This window comes from Neurospora crassa, linkage group V (assembly GCF_000182925.2).
Source record: "Neurospora crassa OR74A linkage group V, whole genome shotgun sequence".
NCBI classification, from domain to species: domain Eukaryota; kingdom Fungi; phylum Ascomycota; class Sordariomycetes; order Sordariales; family Sordariaceae; genus Neurospora; species Neurospora crassa.
Genome location: NC_026505.1, coordinates 2,427,551 through 2,445,736, shown reverse-complemented (window position 1 = coordinate 2,445,736; position 18,186 = coordinate 2,427,551). Strand labels below are relative to the sequence as shown.

Here is an 18,186-nt window from a genome sequence, read left to right as displayed (position 1 = left end):
GGACGAATTTGTTGTCGGTGTTTCAAGATGGCCAAGAACACAACAACCTGAAGCTCTTCAAATTCGCGCCAGAGCTGTGATAATAGACCTAACTGCCCATCTACCATATAATTCGGAGCTTAACATTTGGGCAACAACACTTCCATGTGTCTTGGATTTTGAGGTCATCAGCACCTCCATTTCAGTTGACTGGATTCACCGGCTGTTTTTTTCACATCCGTCGTTCGAATGACGTCCGATCAACTGAGTCCAGTCGGTAAAAGCCCCAGAGTGTGGGGTCGAGTAGGAGCAACTGTTCCCTTCGCATCCGTCATGCATGCAGTGCGAGGACGTCCATCCAGTACTTGGACATATTGAACGAGGTGACTGCCCTAACAACGGGAAAATCTGGCTTAACATACCCAAGTATTTTGACACAAATAGACGCCAATTTATCGTGGCTCCGTAAACCAAAAGCATATGATAGATATGTCGGGTTTTGGGCCACGGCAACCTAAAAAAATTCCAAGCCCCTGACCCTCTTCCCGCGTCCCCCTAACGTAAACACTAAACCAACTGAAGCAAGCTCGTGATAACCAGCGGGGCCCAGGGATTCTACACTACGTCTAGTGTAGTGTCAGAGGTGCATCTTGCTCCGATTATCGCTCTCCAACCCTGACACAACACGACCTCTAGCCTGATAATCTTGCGACAACCCGACTCCAAGTTCCTTTTCCCTCTCTTCACCAAAATTACTCTGTTTCGCATGGCACCGACGGTATGCCGTGCTTCTTGCTGCAAAATGCGAAAGCGCCCGTCCGGCTGATGTGCACGGCGGGAGACCTGGGCATGGTGGCGCGAAGAGGAACAAGCCGAGGACAGCTCCTCCTCAAGTGGGCGATGACTCGGAGCTGCACGAGCTCTACTTCAGTTGCAACTCCAAGACTATCAGCAACACCAAGGGCACGAACGATATCTCTAACCCCTCAGACTCGATGTACACATAGCCAGCACAGTCCGAAATGGCGCCCGGTGTCTGTTCTAGACGAGTATGCGGATTTCCTGTCCTTGCCTTGACATCACATGCACCAGGAGCCCACGCTTACAATGTGATCTCTTCACTTACAGATGGGTCGCAAAGGAAGCTCGACCGATCAGTTTGCGCCAATTGATGGTCTTTGGCCGTTCCCTGACCGAGTCGAGGTTGATTAGCTCTGCCAATTATGTGCGAACAGAGCTTCCGACGAGGTAAGCTCTAAACTAGACTCTCCAACATCGAGACTACCAGAGTTACAGCATCTGACTATGTATGCGACAACTCGGACAGAATTGCCCACCGCATCCGCGACATGCAACGGCTCCCCTACGTAGTAGTAACCAACCCACACATGAACGAAGTCTACGACCTCTACTACTCGGCTTTCGACACCTTCCGCAAGGTCCCCGAAATCAAAACGCTCGAAGACAACGACGCCCTATGCGCCACCATCCGCTCCAACCTCAAAGCGCACCTGACCGTGATCCCCAAGCTAGCCATGGGCATACTGGAGTCAGCCGGACTCATGGACGCCAAAGAGCTAGACAAGTTCATGAACACAATTCTCCGTTCTCGCATCTCGCGCCGCGTCATCGCCGAGCAGCACTTGGCTCTAACCGACACCTTCCACGCGCCTTGGTTCTCCCCCGGCGCCAAGCTTTCGGAATCCGAGTTCATCGGCGAAGTCTTTTTGAAGTGCGTCGCCAAGGATGTCGTCGAAAGATGCGGCCAAGCCATCCGCGACATTGCGCAGCACGCATACGGGCCCGACGTGGCGATCCCCGAGATCAAAATCGACGGACACCTGGAGGCCAATTTCCCTTATATCCTCAGCCATCTCGAGTACATCATCGGCGAGCTACTCCGTAACTCGGTGCAGGCCGTAGTGGAGAAACACCAGCGTTATAAGGAGAAGGTAGCGGCAGCGGGAGGGAAGACCGACGAGATTGGCCCGCCGCCTGCGATCGAGGTGACAATCTGCGAAAGCCAGCAACACGTCATCATTCGCATCTCGGACCAAGGTGGCGGCATCCAGCAGGACGTCCTGCCGTACTTGTGGTCCTTTAGCAAAGGGCCTGCGAGTCAGCAGCTGCTGACGAATCTGGAACAGGTGCCCAAGATGGCCGCGACGATGCAGGAGCTCAAGGTCGAGGGAAGTACCTCTAGCGAAGCTGGGACAACGGTGGGCAAATTGCAACAACAGCGGCAGGAACAGCAACAGCAACAGCAACAGCAACAAAAACAACAGATCAAAGGCATTCACAACGGGAACAACTTCCCCGGCGACCCGGGTTACTGCAATTCGTTGGCGACGCTGACAAGCCGCCCGCCGAACCTACGCCTGGGCATGGGGTTGCCTTTGAGCAGGGTGTACGCCGAGTACTGGGCTGGTAGCCTGGCGCTGCACAGTCTGGAAGGGTATGGGGTGGATGCGTTCTTGCAGATCTCGAAGCTGGGGAACAAGAATGAGCAGCTGACGACGCGGGCAACGATGGATGCCGTTTAGAGGATATCCAATAAAGTGTAAGTGGGATGGGTGGAAGGGGAGGAGAAAGGAATTATACCCAGTAATGGTTCGGTTCAGAAGAGCATAGGAAGGGCATCACAGTGACCTGGTGTAACGGATAGATTATTCACGCGTGTGCTAAGTCGGGCTTGGTGTACGGAGCAACCTCTTGTATTTTCAACGCAATATTGTTAACTGGGCATGATATGGAAATAGCAACTCACTTTAGTAGCACAGGTTTGCGCTTAGCTTAGAGACCTTTGTCAACTCTCAATTCGAAGCACTACAGTCATTAAGTCAAAGCTTGTACTCAAAAGTGGTAGCCTTTCTCATTATTTGGTATCATTGAAAGGGGGGTTGCTATCAGAATTACATCGTAGCTAAGACGGACAGAAAAAAAAAAACTGGCGTGATGGGGTAAAGTTAAGTGTAAAGGGTGTGGTAAAATGTCAGTTGCCGCTCGAAATCTTCCAAATATCTGTAACTTTTCATCCCCATCTCCTGGGCCTCCCTGCGCGATTCGGGCTATGCAGAAAGGGTCTGTGAGAAGATGAGGGAAACCCGGGCAAGTGTATAAAAACATGAGGAGCCTCCCCTTCTATAACAAGCCTCGATCGATGACCGCGCCATCCTACCAAACCGCAGCATATCCATGAACATCGTCTTTCAAGGTATGTAAGTCGCCCAGTTCGTCTTCACGTAAACATGTCGAAAAAAATCGAGGCGCAGGTACATTAATGCTCGATAGAACGGGAGACGGTGGTCACCCTTGTAGAGGATACCGCAAAAGCCGTGATAACCGCTTAGCGGCGACCGTGGCTGCGAACGGCATTTCCCTGCAGAGACTCGAGTTCCATCTCGAGGGACTTGATCTGGGCGTGGGTCTGTTCAAGGTCCTTGTTGAGACGGTCGCGCTCGGCAATGAGCTTTTGCTCCCACTGCCTGAAACGCTGCTCCTCGATCTTGACCTGTTCTGTGAAGCGCTTGCGGAGAGCCTCCTCCTCCTCCTTGAACTTGGGGTTGTCGAGCTTCCTTGGGCGAGCCTCGCCGAACTTGCGGGTCTCCATTTGCTGGGCGCGGTAAGCCTCGTAGTGCAGCTCCTCTGTTGTGTGGATAAGGTCCAACATGTGGGTGCGGATAAGAATCGAACGGAGCTTCTTGAAGTCGCAGTGTTCCTCGTTCTCGACTTCGGCCACACCCCACGAGTATTGACGGCCCTTGACAATACGTCCATCGCTGGTCTTAACATCCTTCTCGGAGCCGATAACGGCAAAGGGCATAGCGGCCATCAAGCTGCGTGCGTGTTGTGCGGCAGCCTCGTCATCCTCCTCAATAGGTGGCTGGTAGATCTTGATACCCTGAGCTTCGATGACGGCACGGATCTAGAAGTCATGGTTAGCGATGATGGGTGGTATCTTCAAGTAAAGGGAAAAACCTACCCTGGACTTGAACCTCGCCAGGTCGGCAGGGCTGAGAGTGTCGGCCTTGGCAATAACGGGAATGAGGTTGACGCGAGAGCAGAGTCTCTTCATGACCTCGATATCTAGGGGCTTAAGCGTGTGGCCGGTGGGGCGGATGAAGTACAAGCAGGCGTGGACACGGAGATCAATCTTGTCCTGACGGCGGGGTTGTTGCTCCTGGAGCATGTAGGACTCGTGCTGGTCGTCGAGGAATTCGATAATGGGCATCCACGAGTCGCGGTTGTTGACGTAGTCACCAAAGCCGGGGGTGTCGATAACAGTCAGGCGAACTATAAGCTGGTTAGACAGAGCTCTCCTACAAGACACCAAGGTCCCCCTGCGTGATGTGCTGTCGTACCCTTGAAGAACTTCTCCTCGAGCTCAGCCTTTGTGATTTCGATCTCGACGGTCTTGTCGACCTGCTTCTGGTGGCGCCTCTTGTGGTCGGCATAGTTCTTGATGGTCGTGGAGAACAGCGTGTTGATGAAGGTGGTCTTGCCGAGGCCGGACTCGCCAGCAACCTATCCACCCACGCCGTCAGCATTGGTTTTACAAGCGCGAGGTTCGGCAAGCTTTGGACAGTGAAGCGCACCATAATAGTAAAAGCAGCGCCTCTCTTAGCAACAATCTTGTGTCGCTGGTTGGGCAGATTGGCAATGCCAATCGGTGAGGCGCTCTCGGTAGTGGCAGGGGCCATCTTCAGCTGGGCGAAACACGAAACTGGGAGATAATTATGGGTAGAGGATTAAGTCACGATCCCGTTGCTGTAACGGCGAGAAGAAGCACCGGCAATTGGAGAAAAAGAGCGTCAGGCGGGATGCGTGGTGTACGGGTATGGTGGTGGTCGTGAATGGGAATCGAAATTAGGTTGGTGTTGACAGTGGACGGGTGGGAGCGAGAGGCAGACGGGGGATGGAACTGCAGTGGTGAGTGGACGGGGGACCCGTCGTGGAGCTCTGTGCTTTCGTTCAGGGGAATTTACTTGTTCAAATTTCCACACCACATTCATCTGGCCCAACCCAGCACCACACACCCACGCAGGAGAGAGCACCAGCGACGGGGACGGGAGCGCCAGGCCAAACCTAGCCCACACTGACTGAACCCCAAGCACTCCAGGCACTGCAGGGCCGCGGCAGCAGACGGACGGAGCAAGCAGCGAGCAAGCAGCATTCGATTCCATCCTCCAGATGAGGTGCCTGGGCGGGGCCACGGCAGCCGTCTGTGATGATGCCGAGAAGGCGCACGGTACACGATCCATATAATCCAATGGCACCTTTCGAGCCCGGCATTCTGCAGTAGTGTAGAGCTGCCACCACACAAGGCCGCTCTTGACTGGCTGCGCGGCAGGGAAATGAGTGGACCCTCCCCTTTTCCACTTGCTTCCCACACTTCCCCAATTCCAGGTCCCCAGAGACGGACCTACGCTGGCAGCTCTCCACTGAAACGCGCTTGCCAGGTACCCTCGCCGAGCATTTAATCGATGCGTGCCTTCCCTGCTAGCGCCATTGGCGGTGATCAGCCATTCATTGCCATGGAAACTTGGTCGACCCTTTGACCCTTTGATTGCCAGCTCTGCCAGCCTTGCACTGTGCTTGGTGACCGTGCTTGGTGGTGCCGTGCAGTGGTTGGTCTCGCTGCGGTCGGTGAGGCTGCCAGATACGCCAAGTCTTTTGCCAGCTGGTGCCAAAGCGAGGAGCTAACCCGACTCCATTCCCCGCCAAAAAGTTTATGAAATTTTTGGCTGGCAGAATCGCCATTGAACGTACGGGCGGTCTAGGCGCAACAGCAGCAGCCTGTAACTGAACTTCTGTTCCACTTACCTATACAGACTCGAAAGAGTCCTCCAGTTCCTGTACATAATCGAATCCCCAGATACTATCCCAGTTCTGCTCCATCTCCAACGTTGACAGTCGAGGCATGGAATAGTGTTTGAAAATGAAGACCGACTTCAAGTTTTCTAATCTACTGGGCACAGTCTACTGCCAGGGCAACCTCTTGTTCAGCCCGGACGGTACCCATCTCTTCTCGCCCGTTGGCAACAGGGTGACAGTCTTTAACCTTGTCGAGTACGTCTCAAGATTCCCTACACACCTGCCTGGCGCATGGCTTGTAAGCTGGCTAACACGGTCGCAGTAACAAATCATATACCCTTCCCTTCTCCCACCGAAAGAACATTGCGCGTATCGGTCTCACGCCCCAGGGCAACCTCCTACTCTCCATAGACGAAGATGGCCAAGCTATTCTCACCAACGTGCCCCGGCGCGTAGTACTATATCACTTCTCCTTCAAGGCTCCAGTAACGGCTCTCTCCTTTTCGCCATCGGGGCGCCACTTCATTGTTGGACTCGGCAGGAAAATCGAGGTTTGGCACGTTCCCTCAACACCCGACGCCAACGCCGACGGCGAGCTCGAGTTTGCGCCCTTCGTCAAGCACCATACCCACGTCCAACACTTCGACGATGTCCGTCACATCGAGTGGTCCCACGACTCGCGATTCTTCCTCACATCTTCCAAGGATCTCACAGCAAGGATATGGAGTGTTGATCAAGAGGAGGGGTTCACACCTACAGTTCTGTCCGGTCACAGGCAGGGTGTCGTGGGCGCGTGGTTTTCCAAGGATCAAGAGACGATTTACACAGTCAGCAAGGACGGCGCCGTATTCGACTGGCAATACGTTGCGAAGCCTGGACAGGACGAGGATATGGTGGACGACGATGACCTGGCCTGGAGGATAGTCAACAAGCACTATTTCATGCAGAACAGCGCCACCGTACGATGCGCCGCTTTCCATCCCGAATCGAACTTGCTGGTTGCCGGTTTCTCGAACGGTATCTTTGGCCTCTACGAAATGCCCGACTTCAACATGATCCACACTCTCAGCATCTCCCAGAACGAAATTGACTTTGTGACGATCAACAAGAGCGGCGAGTGGCTGGCGTTTGGCGCATCCAAGCTTGGTCAGCTTTTGGTGTGGGAGTGGCAGTCCGAGTCTTACATTCTCAAGCAGCAGGGCCATTTCGACTCGATGAACTCCCTCGTTTACTCTCCGGACGGTCAGCGGATTGTCACAGTCGCCGATGATGGAAAGATTAAGGTGTGGGATACGGAATCGGGATTCTGCATTGTTACCTTCACAGAGCACACGAGCGGCATCACTGCTTGCGAGTTCTCCAAGAAGGGCAATGTCCTGTTTACCTCGAGTTTGGACGGTTCCATCAGGGCTTGGGACTTGATCAGATACAGAAACTTCAGGACCTTTACAGCACCAGAAAGGCTATCTTTCTCTTGCATGGCAGTTGATCCTAGTGGCGAAATCGTGGCGGCTGGCTCCGTTGACTCTTTCGACATTCATATTTGGTCTGTCCAGACTGGCCAGCTCCTAGATCGTCTTTCGGGACACGAGGGCCCTGTGTCATCCTTGGCCTTTGCGCCTAACGGCGGTCTTCTTGTGAGTGGTAGTTGGGACCGCACTGCCCGTATCTGGTCCATCTTCAACCGCACACAAACAAGCGAGCCTCTCCAGCTCAACTCGGATGTTCTCGACATTGCCTTTAGGCCAGATTCTCTCCAGATTGCCATCTCCACTCTCGACGGCAACCTGTCGTTCTGGTCGGTCTCGGAAGCTGAGCAGCAAGCTGGTCTTGATGGACGCAGGGATGTCTCCGGCGGTCGGAAGATCGGTGATCGCAGGACTGCGGCCAATGTTGCCGGTACCAAGGCTTTCAACACCATCAGATACAGCACAGACGGATCGTGCCTTTTGGCCGGCGGAAACAGCAAGTATATTTGCTTGTACTCCGTCACCACCATGGTTCTCCTGAAGAAGTACACCGTGAGCGTCAATCTTTCAATTCAAGGCACTCAAGAGTTCCTCAACAGCAAGCTTCTCACCGAGGCTGGACCCCAGGGTCTCCTGGACGAGCAAGGCGAGGCCTCCGATTTCGAGGACAGGATAGACAGGTCACTCCCAGGCTCCAAGCGCGGCGACCCCTCCGCACGGAGGAAGAATCCCGAAGTGAGAGTAAACGGCGTTGCCTTCTCCCCGAACGGAAGTGCTTTCTGCGCCGCCTCCACAGAAGGTCTTTTGATCTACAGCCTGGACACCACCATCCAGTTCGATCCCTTTGACCTCAACATGGAGATCACCCCCACCTCTACCCTGGCCGTGCTCGAGAAGGAGAAGGACTACCTCAAGGCTCTCGTCATGGCTTTCCGCTTGAACGAGGCCGGTCTGATCCAGCGTGTCTTCCAGGCCATCCCTTACACCGACATCCCTCTGGTGGTCGAGCAGTTTCCCAACGTGTACGTTGCCAGGCTGCTGCGGTACGTTGCCGCGCAGACCGAGCAGAGCCCTCACGTTGAGTTCTGTCTTCTTTGGATCAAGGCTCTGGTCGACAAGCACGGCGCGTGGTTGTCTGCCAACCGCGGCAAGGTCGATGTTGAGCTTCGTGTTGTCGCAAGGGCTGTTTCCAAGATGAGGGATGAGATCAGGAAGTTGGCCGATGAAAACGTCTACATGGTTGACTACCTCCTCGGTCAGGCGAGCGCTGCTAAGGAGACTAATACCACCAAGACCTTGGCGCTTGAGTGGGCTACCACCGGCTCGGATGAGCAGCCGGGCGCTGGCGGTATGAGCTTGAACGATGTCATGCAGCAGGATGAGGGGAACGCCAGCGAAGACGAGTGGATCGGTTTGGTATAGGTCCTAGGATTTAGAGTACTATAGGATTTTTGTAACGGTAAGGAAGGGTACCACACATAGGATAGGCGCTGATACGGAAAATGTTTGTCAACCGGCATTCTAGTTTATAACTTGTACAGATGATTTTGATACCAATTCATGGCAATAGAGAAAATAGGGGTTTTGGGATACAACTACAACGCCATGCGAAACTGTGTGAAAGCAATGCCATACCCCCTTAGTCCAACATTTGTGGATTGCTAGATGCCTTTTACTCGACATTGGGAATATCCTCCCATGCCTCATCGAACCCACAGCTACGTACCCAGTTTGGTCCTGGTGCGAGGACCGAGTCGACAATCAGGTGGTAGACCTTGTTCCAGTAATCGTCATCTCTTGTTTGATAATAGAGCTGGCAAATACGTGCAGCTCGGGCAAGCTTGATGCTATGACCATCGTCCTCAAAGAAATGCAGGTTGGAAATGATTTCTTGAAAATCATCAGTATAAGTAGCGGTTCAAGGCCGACAGAAGCGAGGTAATCATCAACTCACCTTCAGGAGTCCCACTTGTCTTCTTCTCCTTAGGCTGATAAGAAGTAATAGCATCAAGCGACAACTCCGGCGCTCCACGCGCCGCGTACTGAACCAAATCCATCCTGATCTTCCACTCGAGAAGACGGACCTTGGTGTCAAGTGATATCCAATCTTGTGCGTTGACTGTCGTGAAAAACGGTGCTGATGTGACATGGTGCCTATAGAAAGTCGTTCGTCAGTCAGTATCAATCTTCCCGTCCAACTCCTTGCCTACCCCTTCTTGAATTCAAGGGGGGGCAGCGGTACGTGACCAGAAACACCAAAACCGGACGAGGAAACTCACATCAAGAAGAAATCAAACCTCGGCAACTTCGTATTCCTCTTCACCAACGCCGCCGCACTAGCCATAAACACGGCGGAATCATACATCTCCGCCGTCCTCTCCTGCAACTCTTCCTTTCCCACCTTCACCTTGGCCGCCAGCTGGATCGCCTCCTCTTTGGCCCTCTTCAACACTCCATCCCTGACTTTATTCGCATCACTCATCCTCGCCGCTTCCGCCAATTTTCTGTTTCCTCTCACTCCCCTTTCCAACAAGTCCTCCACCACCCTCCCCATACCGTCATCCGGTTTGCTGCTAGCTTTTGCGGCCTGCTCAGCTCCCAGGAGATACCCCCCAATCTCATCCCCATGCACAGCCGCCTGCGCCAACCCCTCCGCCACGATCGCCGGCTGCTTCCATTCCAGCCCGTACATGAGCTGGATCAGCGGATGCAAGAACCCGCTGTACAGCCTCACCAACAAGTTATCCGCCTCGGGCGTGCCCGCGAACAAATACTCATTCACCACTTGCTCATACTTTCCCTCGCCGCGGGAATCCATCTCCCGCTTGAAAAAGGCCAGGAAATCAGGGTAGTGCTCCTCTTTGCCCAGGTACTTGGCCGCGTCGTCCCGCCAGTTCTGGATCAAGTCGGACACGACTTCCTGGTGTTCTGGCAACGTAGGGCGTTGGTAGGAAGCGTTAACGTCGTAGGCTTTCTGCAGCGCTTCAGAGGGGGCAGAGGTCCCGTAGAGAGCGAGGAGGTGGTGAGGGATGTGGTTGTGGAAGCCGTCTTTGTTGAAAAAGACGTGGTGGTCGTGCATGTCGGCTTGGAGGAGGTCGGAGAGGAGCGTGTAGGCGGTGGGGGGTTGAGAGTGAATGGTGGGGGACTTGGACCAGAGGCCGATGTTGGAGGGGGTGATGTTGATGCGGTGGGGGGTTGCTTCGGCGGACATCTTGTTGATGGTTGTGAGGTGAAGACGTCGTCGAGTTGTGGTGATGATGGTCCTTGGTGGTATGGGAGAGATGATGTTGGCCTGGCGAAGGAGGAATGTCTTCGTGCCGGCGGGAGTGAAAGGTCGCATTCACGTTGATTTGTGTAGAGGCAACGGGCCGTGGGCTAAGGGAGTTAGAAGGCCTAGGAGAGGTTCGTGGAATAAATATAGTTGAACTGTATACGATATAGATCAGGTTATCGTCGGAGAAGAGGTTGATTATAGAAGCCAAGAGTAATGGTGTGTTGTTCACTTGATGGAGTATCACGAAGCCCGGTTGCTGTGGTGTTCGCACGTCAAGGTATTCCAAAGTCCGAATGCCGCTTATCTCCGCACTCGAAAGCCAACTCTTAGGTAACTGTTTTCCGTCCTACGCAAGTGCGTAGTAGGCCTCTGCTACTCTTACAAATCGAATTGAACTCTGACTGATGCGTTGTTGAGATGAAGCACAGTCTAATGCTGGTTTGTTTGTTAGCTTGGTACTCCTACTATTACACTAGACGAAATCTATCCCGTATTGCCCCAAACCTCAACGATTGAAAGAGGCAGTGACAAGATTGAATATAATATATTGCAGAGAAGAATGGCATGTACAAGGTAAGATCACGGCTTCATTATGAAACGGAACGATTTAGTGGAATATGTACACACCCACAGGAGTTGATCCCAGGTCTTGAGCTAACAAACAAATCGGCACTGAAGTGTAAAGTGGTATTGGGCGCGTGTAGTAAGACGGCTACGTCATTGACCCCCTTTCAGTCGTCCACACAGATCAACTACCTCTACCAAAACATTTGTAACCACCGGCCTTATCCGCACCCTACACTTTTAGGCGAGCTCGTCAGATTATCTGGAAAATAATAGTGTCTAACGGTTGAGGACTTGATAAATGTACATTCTAATAACATTAGGTTTACTGTTCTATGTGATACTGCCTTCTCTTTACCTTTCATTTCATTGCTCCCTTCGCTTCCGTGCTTTCCGTCGATATTGATTCCAAGTGCTCTCCTGTACAGTCCCAGACACTATCTATCTCCATGACACATTCAACATCAAGCATAAGTTCATGGCCAGAGCTGCCCATCATACAAGACGAGACGCGAAGCAGTGTCAACAGGAAAAGTGCACCGCTTCCACGCTTTACCAAAAAGCTAATAAGTCTCAAAATCGTGGAAAAAGACAAAAAAGCAATATGCGCTGTTCCTAACTACCTAGAAAAGGGTAGTAAAACCATCGATCCATCCTTTCATCCATCAGTTGCTCCATTCCCCAACGCTCCTGTATCCTGTCTAACCAGAGGCCCCGTTTTCAGCCATTGTATGTTTCTACTTCTTCCTTTCTCTCTTTCCAGCTGAGTGTATATGTATATGCGGTATGCTGTAGATAAGTAATAGACTTGTTCATCCTTTCTCTATAAGAAAATAAAAGTCACTCGGTGATGGCGCAGTTGAGTGGTTTCCTGCTTTTCGATTATATTGGTAATTCTTCTACGCCTAACGTCGACTTGGGCTGCGGTTCAACTGCTTTCTTGAGGCCTGTTCCGTGATCAATCGCTCAGAAGTGTCATGATCGTACCCAATGACTTGGGTAAGGTAGTAGTATCTGTTTTCGACGTGTTAGCATGTTTGTTCTCGCATCAACATTTAAAGGGGTGGACTCACTTCTCAGCATACGCCTCCTTAGCCCTCAAGTCTTCCCACAGCTGCTGGCACTCCATCCAAGCTTGGGCTCTCCTCCTAGGATCAATCCTCTTCACCAAGAACCTGAACCTGCCGCTGACCGGCCTGTGGTCCGACACCCGTACCTCGTGTCTCCTGTAGTCCAACTGTTCTATCCTGCCCCTGCCGCGGTATAAGAGTCTGTCGCACCAGGCTGGGCTACGCTTCTTCTCACTTGTGTCGTAATTATCCGTTCCAACATCGTATTTGTACGTTGGCGCGAACGTGATCGGAAGCTCATCAAAAGCTCTCAGCCGGAACCCGGGGTTTCTCCTCTTGGCAACAAGCAGCTGGTCACGCTCGAGCAGTTTTGTCAAGTTGCCCTGCTTGACTGCCGTTACTACCGTGTCACGGCTCATGGTGTCGATTCGGTAATTGAGATCGCCGTTGAGCACGCATAGTTCGTGGTCGAGGATCATGGTGCCGTCACCACCGCCGACGTAGCTATCGATACGCACGGCGGGGTCGCGCTCGGATGGGAAGGCAGACGCATCCAGGATCGCGGCTACGTCGTTATGCCGCTGGTTGGCGCCTGATTGACCCGCAGCCAGATGGCAGTTGATGAAACAGAGCGAAGTGTCGTCAACCAGGAAGCGCACCACAATGGCGCCCTTGTTGCCGTGTAGACCACCGAGGCCGCGCTTGACCTCGTTGCTGCTGAGATTGCTGATGCGTCCACGTAAGTCTGCCTTGACAAAGATACAAGTAAAGAGGCCAACCAGGGGAGAGGTGTGAAGCAGATGATACAAATCGCCCTGCATATAATCATCCAGACTGCGAATCAGGAAATCACGCCAGTCGCGATATTGGTGGCTCATCCGCTCTTGATCGGACCCTTCCTTCTTCTTCGGCTTCAGGAATCGCTTTGCTGTGGCTTTCTTGTCCTCGAGATCCACCAGTTCCTGGAATCCAAAAATGATGATGTCGGGGGAGTCGGCGGTCTGTAGAAGATCCCTGAAGAAATTGGCATCCGAATCAGAATATCGAAGACTGTGAGGAGTTGAAGCTCCCGCGTTCCATGTCATAATCAACACCTTGAGATTCTGGAACTCGCAGTATTCCACGTCTTTCCTCTTCATTTCGCCCTCAAGCCAGTCCTCTTGCAACAGCGCGTCCCAAGTTCGTACCATGTTATCTGCTCCAAGAGAGACAACCTGATACCGGTCAAGCTTGTAAGAGCTCGAGCGATCAGCGATCAACTTGATGACGGGATTTTCGTGGGCTACCCATTCCTTCTTGACAGCCCATGGGGTTTGTGTCACGTCGTAAACAGCTACCTTGCCATTGTTGTATCCAGCCCAGAGATACGAACCGGCTGCGGCAAGTGAGTTGATCTTGAACTGGCTGACATTCATTATACACTGACATGTGTAGTCTTTCCTGGAGTAGACGCTGACTTTTCCGTCACTATGGCCGAAGTAAACCATGTCCGGATCAGATGCAAGCACTGCTCCGGATATCACTTCGCCAGCATCTTGCTGACATAGGGCCCTCAAAAGAACCTGAAACTGTGTCTTCCCGTCCACAGTGGGTTTGAAGACCCGAATATCCTTGCCTGTCGCGTACCATAGCTCGTCTTCCACTACCATCGAGAAAGTGTGACCCCTAGGTACTCGGAACGACTGGCTGGGCCCGTTGGAGAGGGTCGGGGTGTGGCTCTCGTCTGGGCCCCAGACATTGAGGGCTCCGCTGTCGTCCAATGTCCATACTTCGTTAAAATGCCTGTATATCCTAATTATCTCATATCGGCCATGCGCATTCGGTAGACTGTCCGTGATTCTCTGCGTGCCAATATCGGCCTCCAGCAACTCTCCAGAGTTGTTGCCGATCCACACCTTTGTGCCTTCATCGTCGACGTGCGCCCCTGGTTTGAACATGACCGCGGTTCCCTTTTGCCCTTCACCCATGGACAGGCTCATAACCAGTTCGCCATCAAGTAAACTCCACACGCGTGTAAAGCCACCAGTCGTGCATACGAGCTCGCCGCACACATCGAGCATTCGAGTGTCGTACTTTGTGTAAATCTCATGAACGCCCTTGCTGATGTAAGGTTTGCTCCGGTTCGTGTTTGTTGCGTCAGGATATGCCATTGTAATGGTTGGCCCGGTGTTGGCTGTTCTGGATGAAGTGACCGGGACCACTTCGGGGATGCGTTCGGGAATGCGATCGTGAGTAGCAGCGCTGATCGGGGTTGGTGGCGCGCGGAATTCGTTAGGAACGCGGTTCGATGTCCTATCCACAGTCATGGACCTAACGTGAGTTCTGGACGGAACTGAAGGGTGATACTGATTTGGTGTCGACACTATCCGTTTCTGCGATATACTGCCGGGAGGGTTTGGATCCAAGTTCGCATTAACACCCGGCTTTGGAGGGCGCGGTGGCGGCGCCATCATCATCCCATTGAGTGTACGGCTTGTCTCTATGATGCTGTGCGGGCGAGCTGGGAGAGCTGGCGGTCGGTTCCCGCCTGTATGATGTCGCGTTACCGGGCCCCTAGTACTGCCCATTTCCTCTTCCCTGCCCCGCCTTTGCCGTGCTGCTGAAGGATGAAGGGGTGGTGGGTCAAAACCCACGTGAAAGGTCCGCGACCTCTGAAGTCCCTCCGGATTCGGTTCCCTCTGTTGTTGCGCTCTCGGTCGCGCAGGTAGCATCGGCGGGGAGCTATCTTCGTCAGGTGTGCCATTGCTACTAGGCGGACTGCTGAAAGGCGAGATTCTTTCTGGGGTTCGAGTCTTGATATCCAATGCTTGGCTTCTCTCGATCTGGACCGAGGAGCGAGAAGGAATCACGGGCTTTTCCGCCCTGTTAATGGGTGGCGGGACCGGCCTGGGCTTTTCAACGTCCCGGGGCCTTTGTAGTTCAACCGATCGTCGAGGCGGGGGAGGAGACGGAGGCTGTGTAGCGGCCAGTCGAGGCGATCTTTGTGGATCGGAGGTGGCCGGTGTAATAGGGCGACTCGGTATCTTGAATTGCTTGCTAGCGGTGGGAGGCGACGCAACTTTAGCGAGCGAATCGGTCTGGAGGAAAGGAGGGCGCTCCCCGACCGCCACACCATCTACATTGCGGCTTGGTGACTGGGGCGGCTGAACATTGAGGAACGGAGGTTGGGCCGGTCGAGGAGCTAACGAGGATATCGGCGGAGGCACGGAACGGATTGGCGAGCTAGCATAACCAGTGCTAGCGACACTGACACCAGTGTACTGCGGCTGTAAAGTCGGGATATTCGCCCTATCCTTGATCGGTCTCGTTGGGATGGCGGGGGGTTCGCGTGCCCCTAAAGGACTCGGGTCCCGTAGCCGGTCGGGCTTGGGCGCAGGAGATGTCGTTCTGGCACTGGAACTGGATGATTGCTGGGTGTCGCCAGCTTTGTTCATGTTCTCGAATTTCGCCAGGAGCGACGAGACTGGTTTCTAGTGCAGCGGTCAGTCAGGCTGTCCTTCCATGTCGCCGCGTCTACGGTACCGGGTGTCCGACGCCTCTAGTGGGCGGCGCCCGGGTCCGAATCCGGGGAAGGGGGGCCTCCAGAGACGGGATAGACACTCACAAGGGATGAGCCATCAGGCCCATCTTTGCTAGCCGGAGGGTCCATGACGGCGGCGAAGGCAGAAGATCAACCGCAAGCTCGGGGTTGCTATGCCCATCCGTATACTATCCACGACAGCCGGTGGACTCTTTTCATCAAACCTGGGGCCTAGGCGAACATGGACACGGGCGGAGACCGGAGACGGCGGGGATAACGAGCGTTGTAAGCTGTCGCGAAGCGCGTTGGCTCTGGGGTCTGGATCGACCGGGAAAAATAAATCAAAACTCAGGTATAAAAATGAAGGACCGTGGTAGATCGTTTGGCGCAGGAAGCCAACCCTTTGAGTAATCGAGTTTGAACAGTCTGGGTCGGAGGGAACGAAGGGCGGCGTGGTTTGGTTGGGAGAAAGATGCGTCTGGGTTGCCTTGTGGGTTGCTCCTGGCCTGGCGCTGGCACCAGCTGGAGATGGATAACACTGGCACACAATTGGATCCCGCTCTCCTCTGTCGTCTTGCCAAACAGTGTTCTTTCTGCTCGGACGGTGGGTGCAGTGGGGGACCTGAGGTGATCTGGGGGAGGCACCCGACTTTTGGGGCTGTGTCCGGCTCGTGTTTGCAGGCTGTTTTGGAGATGACGATGCGCTGTGGACTCGCCCTTTTTTGGGGGCTGGGCCGGCTACGAACCGGCTGCCCTTTTGTTGGTCGAAGTGTCTGAAGGTCGAGACTTGATGCTGAAGATCAGCGGGGCCCAAGGGGTACTGCAATCGCAAACAGGGGCAGGTACATACATACCGAGCAAAAGGTACGTACCTTGGGTACCTCTAGGCAGGCACCTAGGGTAGGTGCCTAGAGGTACCGTACCGTACCGTACCTCGTCCAGGACAAATCAACGGACTGCATAACACGACGACAACGGCAAATTGACAAGACACCGGTGAGTTTATAGGGCTGTCAACACCTATGGAGGACGGTTGTTTACCACAAGGACGAATCAAAGGAAGAAATGATTCCAAGAAGTCTCGGTGTTTACGGCGATGTCATGGCTTTGGTGGTCTGGAATTTGTATCCTTAGCGCCAAATAGGACCCCACTTTGGCAGTTATGGCCACGAAGTCCACCGACAGAAACAAATGGATGACATTCCAGTGTCTCCATATTGTGTTGTGAAGAGTCTACCTAGGGCTGTTGGTCGTCAACTTTACGATTCTTTGCTTCAGCCTTCCTTCTCCATTCCACAAACGAGGGACAGGAGGGAACGGGACGAAAATGGAAGCATTGCACCCACGGCGGGATCTAAAAGCAACGAACGGTTGGTAACAGATGCAGGTACCGCGAGTTTAGGTGGTTTTCGAGCAGCGTTCCCCTTGGTATCCAAAACATGACGGGTAGGTAAGGTACCTAGTCAGAGTCCCCTCAGGTCCATTCCATGTCTCCTCCTTTCCCCTTTTCGGTTCAAGGACGATGTAACGACGGAGCGGGAAATGGGTTTTCATGTTTGAATTAAAGGACTGCTAGCCCGTCTTCTCAATGCCTTCATTCCGCTATTTCAACTTGTTTCCGACTAGGCGTCTATTGAGTGTTCTACAAGCTGACTGCCCGACTTCCCAAGTATCCCATTCCACCCCTCAATAATTGTACATACCCAATGATGGAGCCCCCTCCCCCCCATGTCAGTTGACCATACAAGTGAAACCGCCAGCGGCCTAGACCAGCTTCTAATCAGAGTCTCAAACATAAACTTACTGAACGATCTGATTTTCATATGTTGCTTATAGTGTTCTATGTAATGGAAACAGCATTTGGTTTCCCTTGGGAGCATCATCATATCTGCTTCCTACTGCCATGTTGCCCCAAGCTTCTTCTGACGCTTGATAAATGTATGCAAGTAAAAGCTAGTAGGACAATAATAGCAGCACTTGTATGGTGGCAGAAAAGCATTGAAGTTAGGGTCAAAAGATACTGCTAGCACGAAACACGGCCTGACAAGTTACCATCAATTGATTCCTGTAAAGGATTTTGGACACGGAGTTGGACTCCGAGGCTACCCGAATCCAATATGTAACTATTCACCTATCAAAATCTCAATAGAATATCAGTATATATGCCTGGAGGACATCTTCATTTTGGTCTTGAGAGGCGCGGACTTCTTCTCCTAAGAAACATTGATCTACTCGGTTCTCTTCATGTCGCTCGCCATAGCTCCAACCACACTTTTTGTTCCGCTTCGGCGGTCGCTGCTTGTTTTTTTTTTTCTCCTCTAAGGCATAGCAAGAAGCGAAGAGGTGAATTGGCTGGTAGGCTCAGTGCAGCTGTTGAAGTTGATGGCCGTGTTCATGGTCGAATTCTGCCTCGCATTGGCGGTTGACAGGATATCTAACGTGGCAAGTTAGTATAGTTCCTTTCCAAGAGCAGGGCAGTGGTTGTTTAAAAGCCTA

At 53.0% G+C, this 18,186-nt stretch overlaps 5 protein-coding genes across 5 annotated transcripts; 2 read left to right on the top strand and 3 right to left on the bottom strand.

The window, feature by feature from the left end:
• Positions 1-470: 470 nt before the first annotated feature.
• On the top strand, positions 471-2,824 carry stk-24 (serine/threonine protein kinase-24). The gene is made up of 3 exons (XM_956092.2): positions 471-1,028; positions 1,108-1,227; positions 1,307-2,824. The coding sequence occupies exons 1-3, from the start codon at positions 760-762 to the stop codon at positions 2,520-2,522; spliced, it is 1,605 nt and encodes a 534-aa protein (XP_961185.2). The 5' UTR covers positions 471-759; the 3' UTR covers positions 2,523-2,824.
• Position 2,825: 1 nt separating this feature from the next.
• On the bottom strand, positions 2,826-5,188 carry NCU03795 (cell division control protein 12). Its single transcript, XM_956091.2, has 4 exons — positions 4,575-5,188; positions 4,341-4,503; positions 3,962-4,272; positions 2,826-3,904 (listed from the first exon to the last, which is right to left on the bottom strand). Exons 1-4 carry the CDS (start codon positions 4,677-4,679, stop codon positions 3,326-3,328), a joined length of 1,158 nt encoding a protein of 385 aa, XP_961184.1. The 5' UTR covers positions 4,680-5,188; the 3' UTR covers positions 2,826-3,325.
• A 555-nt stretch (positions 5,189-5,743) lies between these two features.
• On the top strand, positions 5,744-8,854 carry NCU03794 (periodic tryptophan protein 2). Its single transcript, XM_956090.2, has 2 exons — positions 5,744-6,048; positions 6,116-8,854. The coding sequence occupies exons 1-2, from the start codon at positions 5,918-5,920 to the stop codon at positions 8,682-8,684; spliced, it is 2,700 nt and encodes an 899-aa protein (XP_961183.1). The 5' UTR covers positions 5,744-5,917; the 3' UTR covers positions 8,685-8,854.
• On the bottom strand, positions 8,753-10,983 carry NCU03793 (hypothetical protein). Its single transcript, XM_956089.3, has 3 exons — positions 9,542-10,983; positions 9,217-9,416; positions 8,753-9,152 (listed from the first exon to the last, which is right to left on the bottom strand). Exons 1-3 carry the CDS (start codon positions 10,600-10,602, stop codon positions 8,935-8,937), a joined length of 1,479 nt encoding a protein of 492 aa, XP_961182.3. The 5' UTR covers positions 10,603-10,983; the 3' UTR covers positions 8,753-8,934.
• Positions 10,984-11,471: 488 nt separating this feature from the next.
• Positions 11,472-16,566, bottom strand: NCU03792 (inositol polyphosphate phosphatase). Its single transcript, XM_956088.2, has 4 exons — positions 16,545-16,566; positions 15,775-16,476; positions 12,174-15,640; positions 11,472-12,114 (listed from the first exon to the last, which is right to left on the bottom strand). The coding sequence occupies exons 2-4, from the start codon at positions 15,817-15,819 to the stop codon at positions 12,006-12,008; spliced, it is 3,621 nt and encodes a 1,206-aa protein (XP_961181.2). The 5' UTR covers positions 15,820-16,476; positions 16,545-16,566; the 3' UTR covers positions 11,472-12,005.
• Positions 16,567-18,186: the final 1,620 nt, after the last annotated feature.

Bases quoted from the DNA above. Each gene is read 5' to 3' on its own strand.
- NCU03795 (XM_956091.2), bottom strand. From the start codon at position 4,679: ATGGCCCCTGCCACTACCGAGAGCGCCTCACCGATTGGCATTGCCAAT. The intron at 4,504-4,574 runs GTGCGCTTCACT...GTGGGTGGATAG, and splicing joins GCGCTGCTTTTACTATTATG to GTTGCTGGCGAGTCCGGCCT. The intron at 3,905-3,961 runs GTAGGTTTTTCC...CATGACTTCTAG, and splicing joins TGGCGAGGTTCAAGTCCAGG to ATCCGTGCCGTCATCGAAGC.
- NCU03793 (XM_956089.3), bottom strand. From the start codon at position 10,602: ATGCGACCTTTCACTCCCGCCGGCACGAAGACATTCCTCCTTCGCCAG. The intron at 9,417-9,541 runs GTGAGTTTCCTC...GACTTTCTATAG, and splicing joins AGGTTTGATTTCTTCTTGAT to GCACCATGTCACATCAGCAC. The intron at 9,153-9,216 runs GTGAGTTGATGA...ATGATTTTCAAG, and splicing joins GACAAGTGGGACTCCTGAAG to AAATCATTTCCAACCTGCAT.
- stk-24 (XM_956092.2), top strand. From the start codon at position 760: ATGCCGTGCTTCTTGCTGCAAAATGCGAAAGCGCCCGTCCGGCTGATG. The intron at 1,029-1,107 runs GTATGCGGATTT...CTTCACTTACAG, and splicing joins CCGGTGTCTGTTCTAGACGA to ATGGGTCGCAAAGGAAGCTC. The intron at 1,228-1,306 runs GTAAGCTCTAAA...CAACTCGGACAG, and splicing joins CGAACAGAGCTTCCGACGAG to AATTGCCCACCGCATCCGCG.
- NCU03794 (XM_956090.2), top strand. From the start codon at position 5,918: ATGAAGACCGACTTCAAGTTTTCTAATCTACTGGGCACAGTCTACTGC. The intron at 6,049-6,115 runs GTACGTCTCAAG...ACACGGTCGCAG, and splicing joins ACAGTCTTTAACCTTGTCGA to TAACAAATCATATACCCTTC.
- NCU03792 (XM_956088.2), bottom strand. From the start codon at position 15,819: ATGGACCCTCCGGCTAGCAAAGATGGGCCTGATGGCTCATCCCTT. The intron at 15,641-15,774 runs GTGAGTGTCTAT...CCGCTGCACTAG, and splicing joins GGCCTGATGGCTCATCCCTT to AAACCAGTCTCGTCGCTCCT. The intron at 12,115-12,173 runs GTGAGTCCACCC...CGTCGAAAACAG, and splicing joins AAGGAGGCGTATGCTGAGAA to ATACTACTACCTTACCCAAG.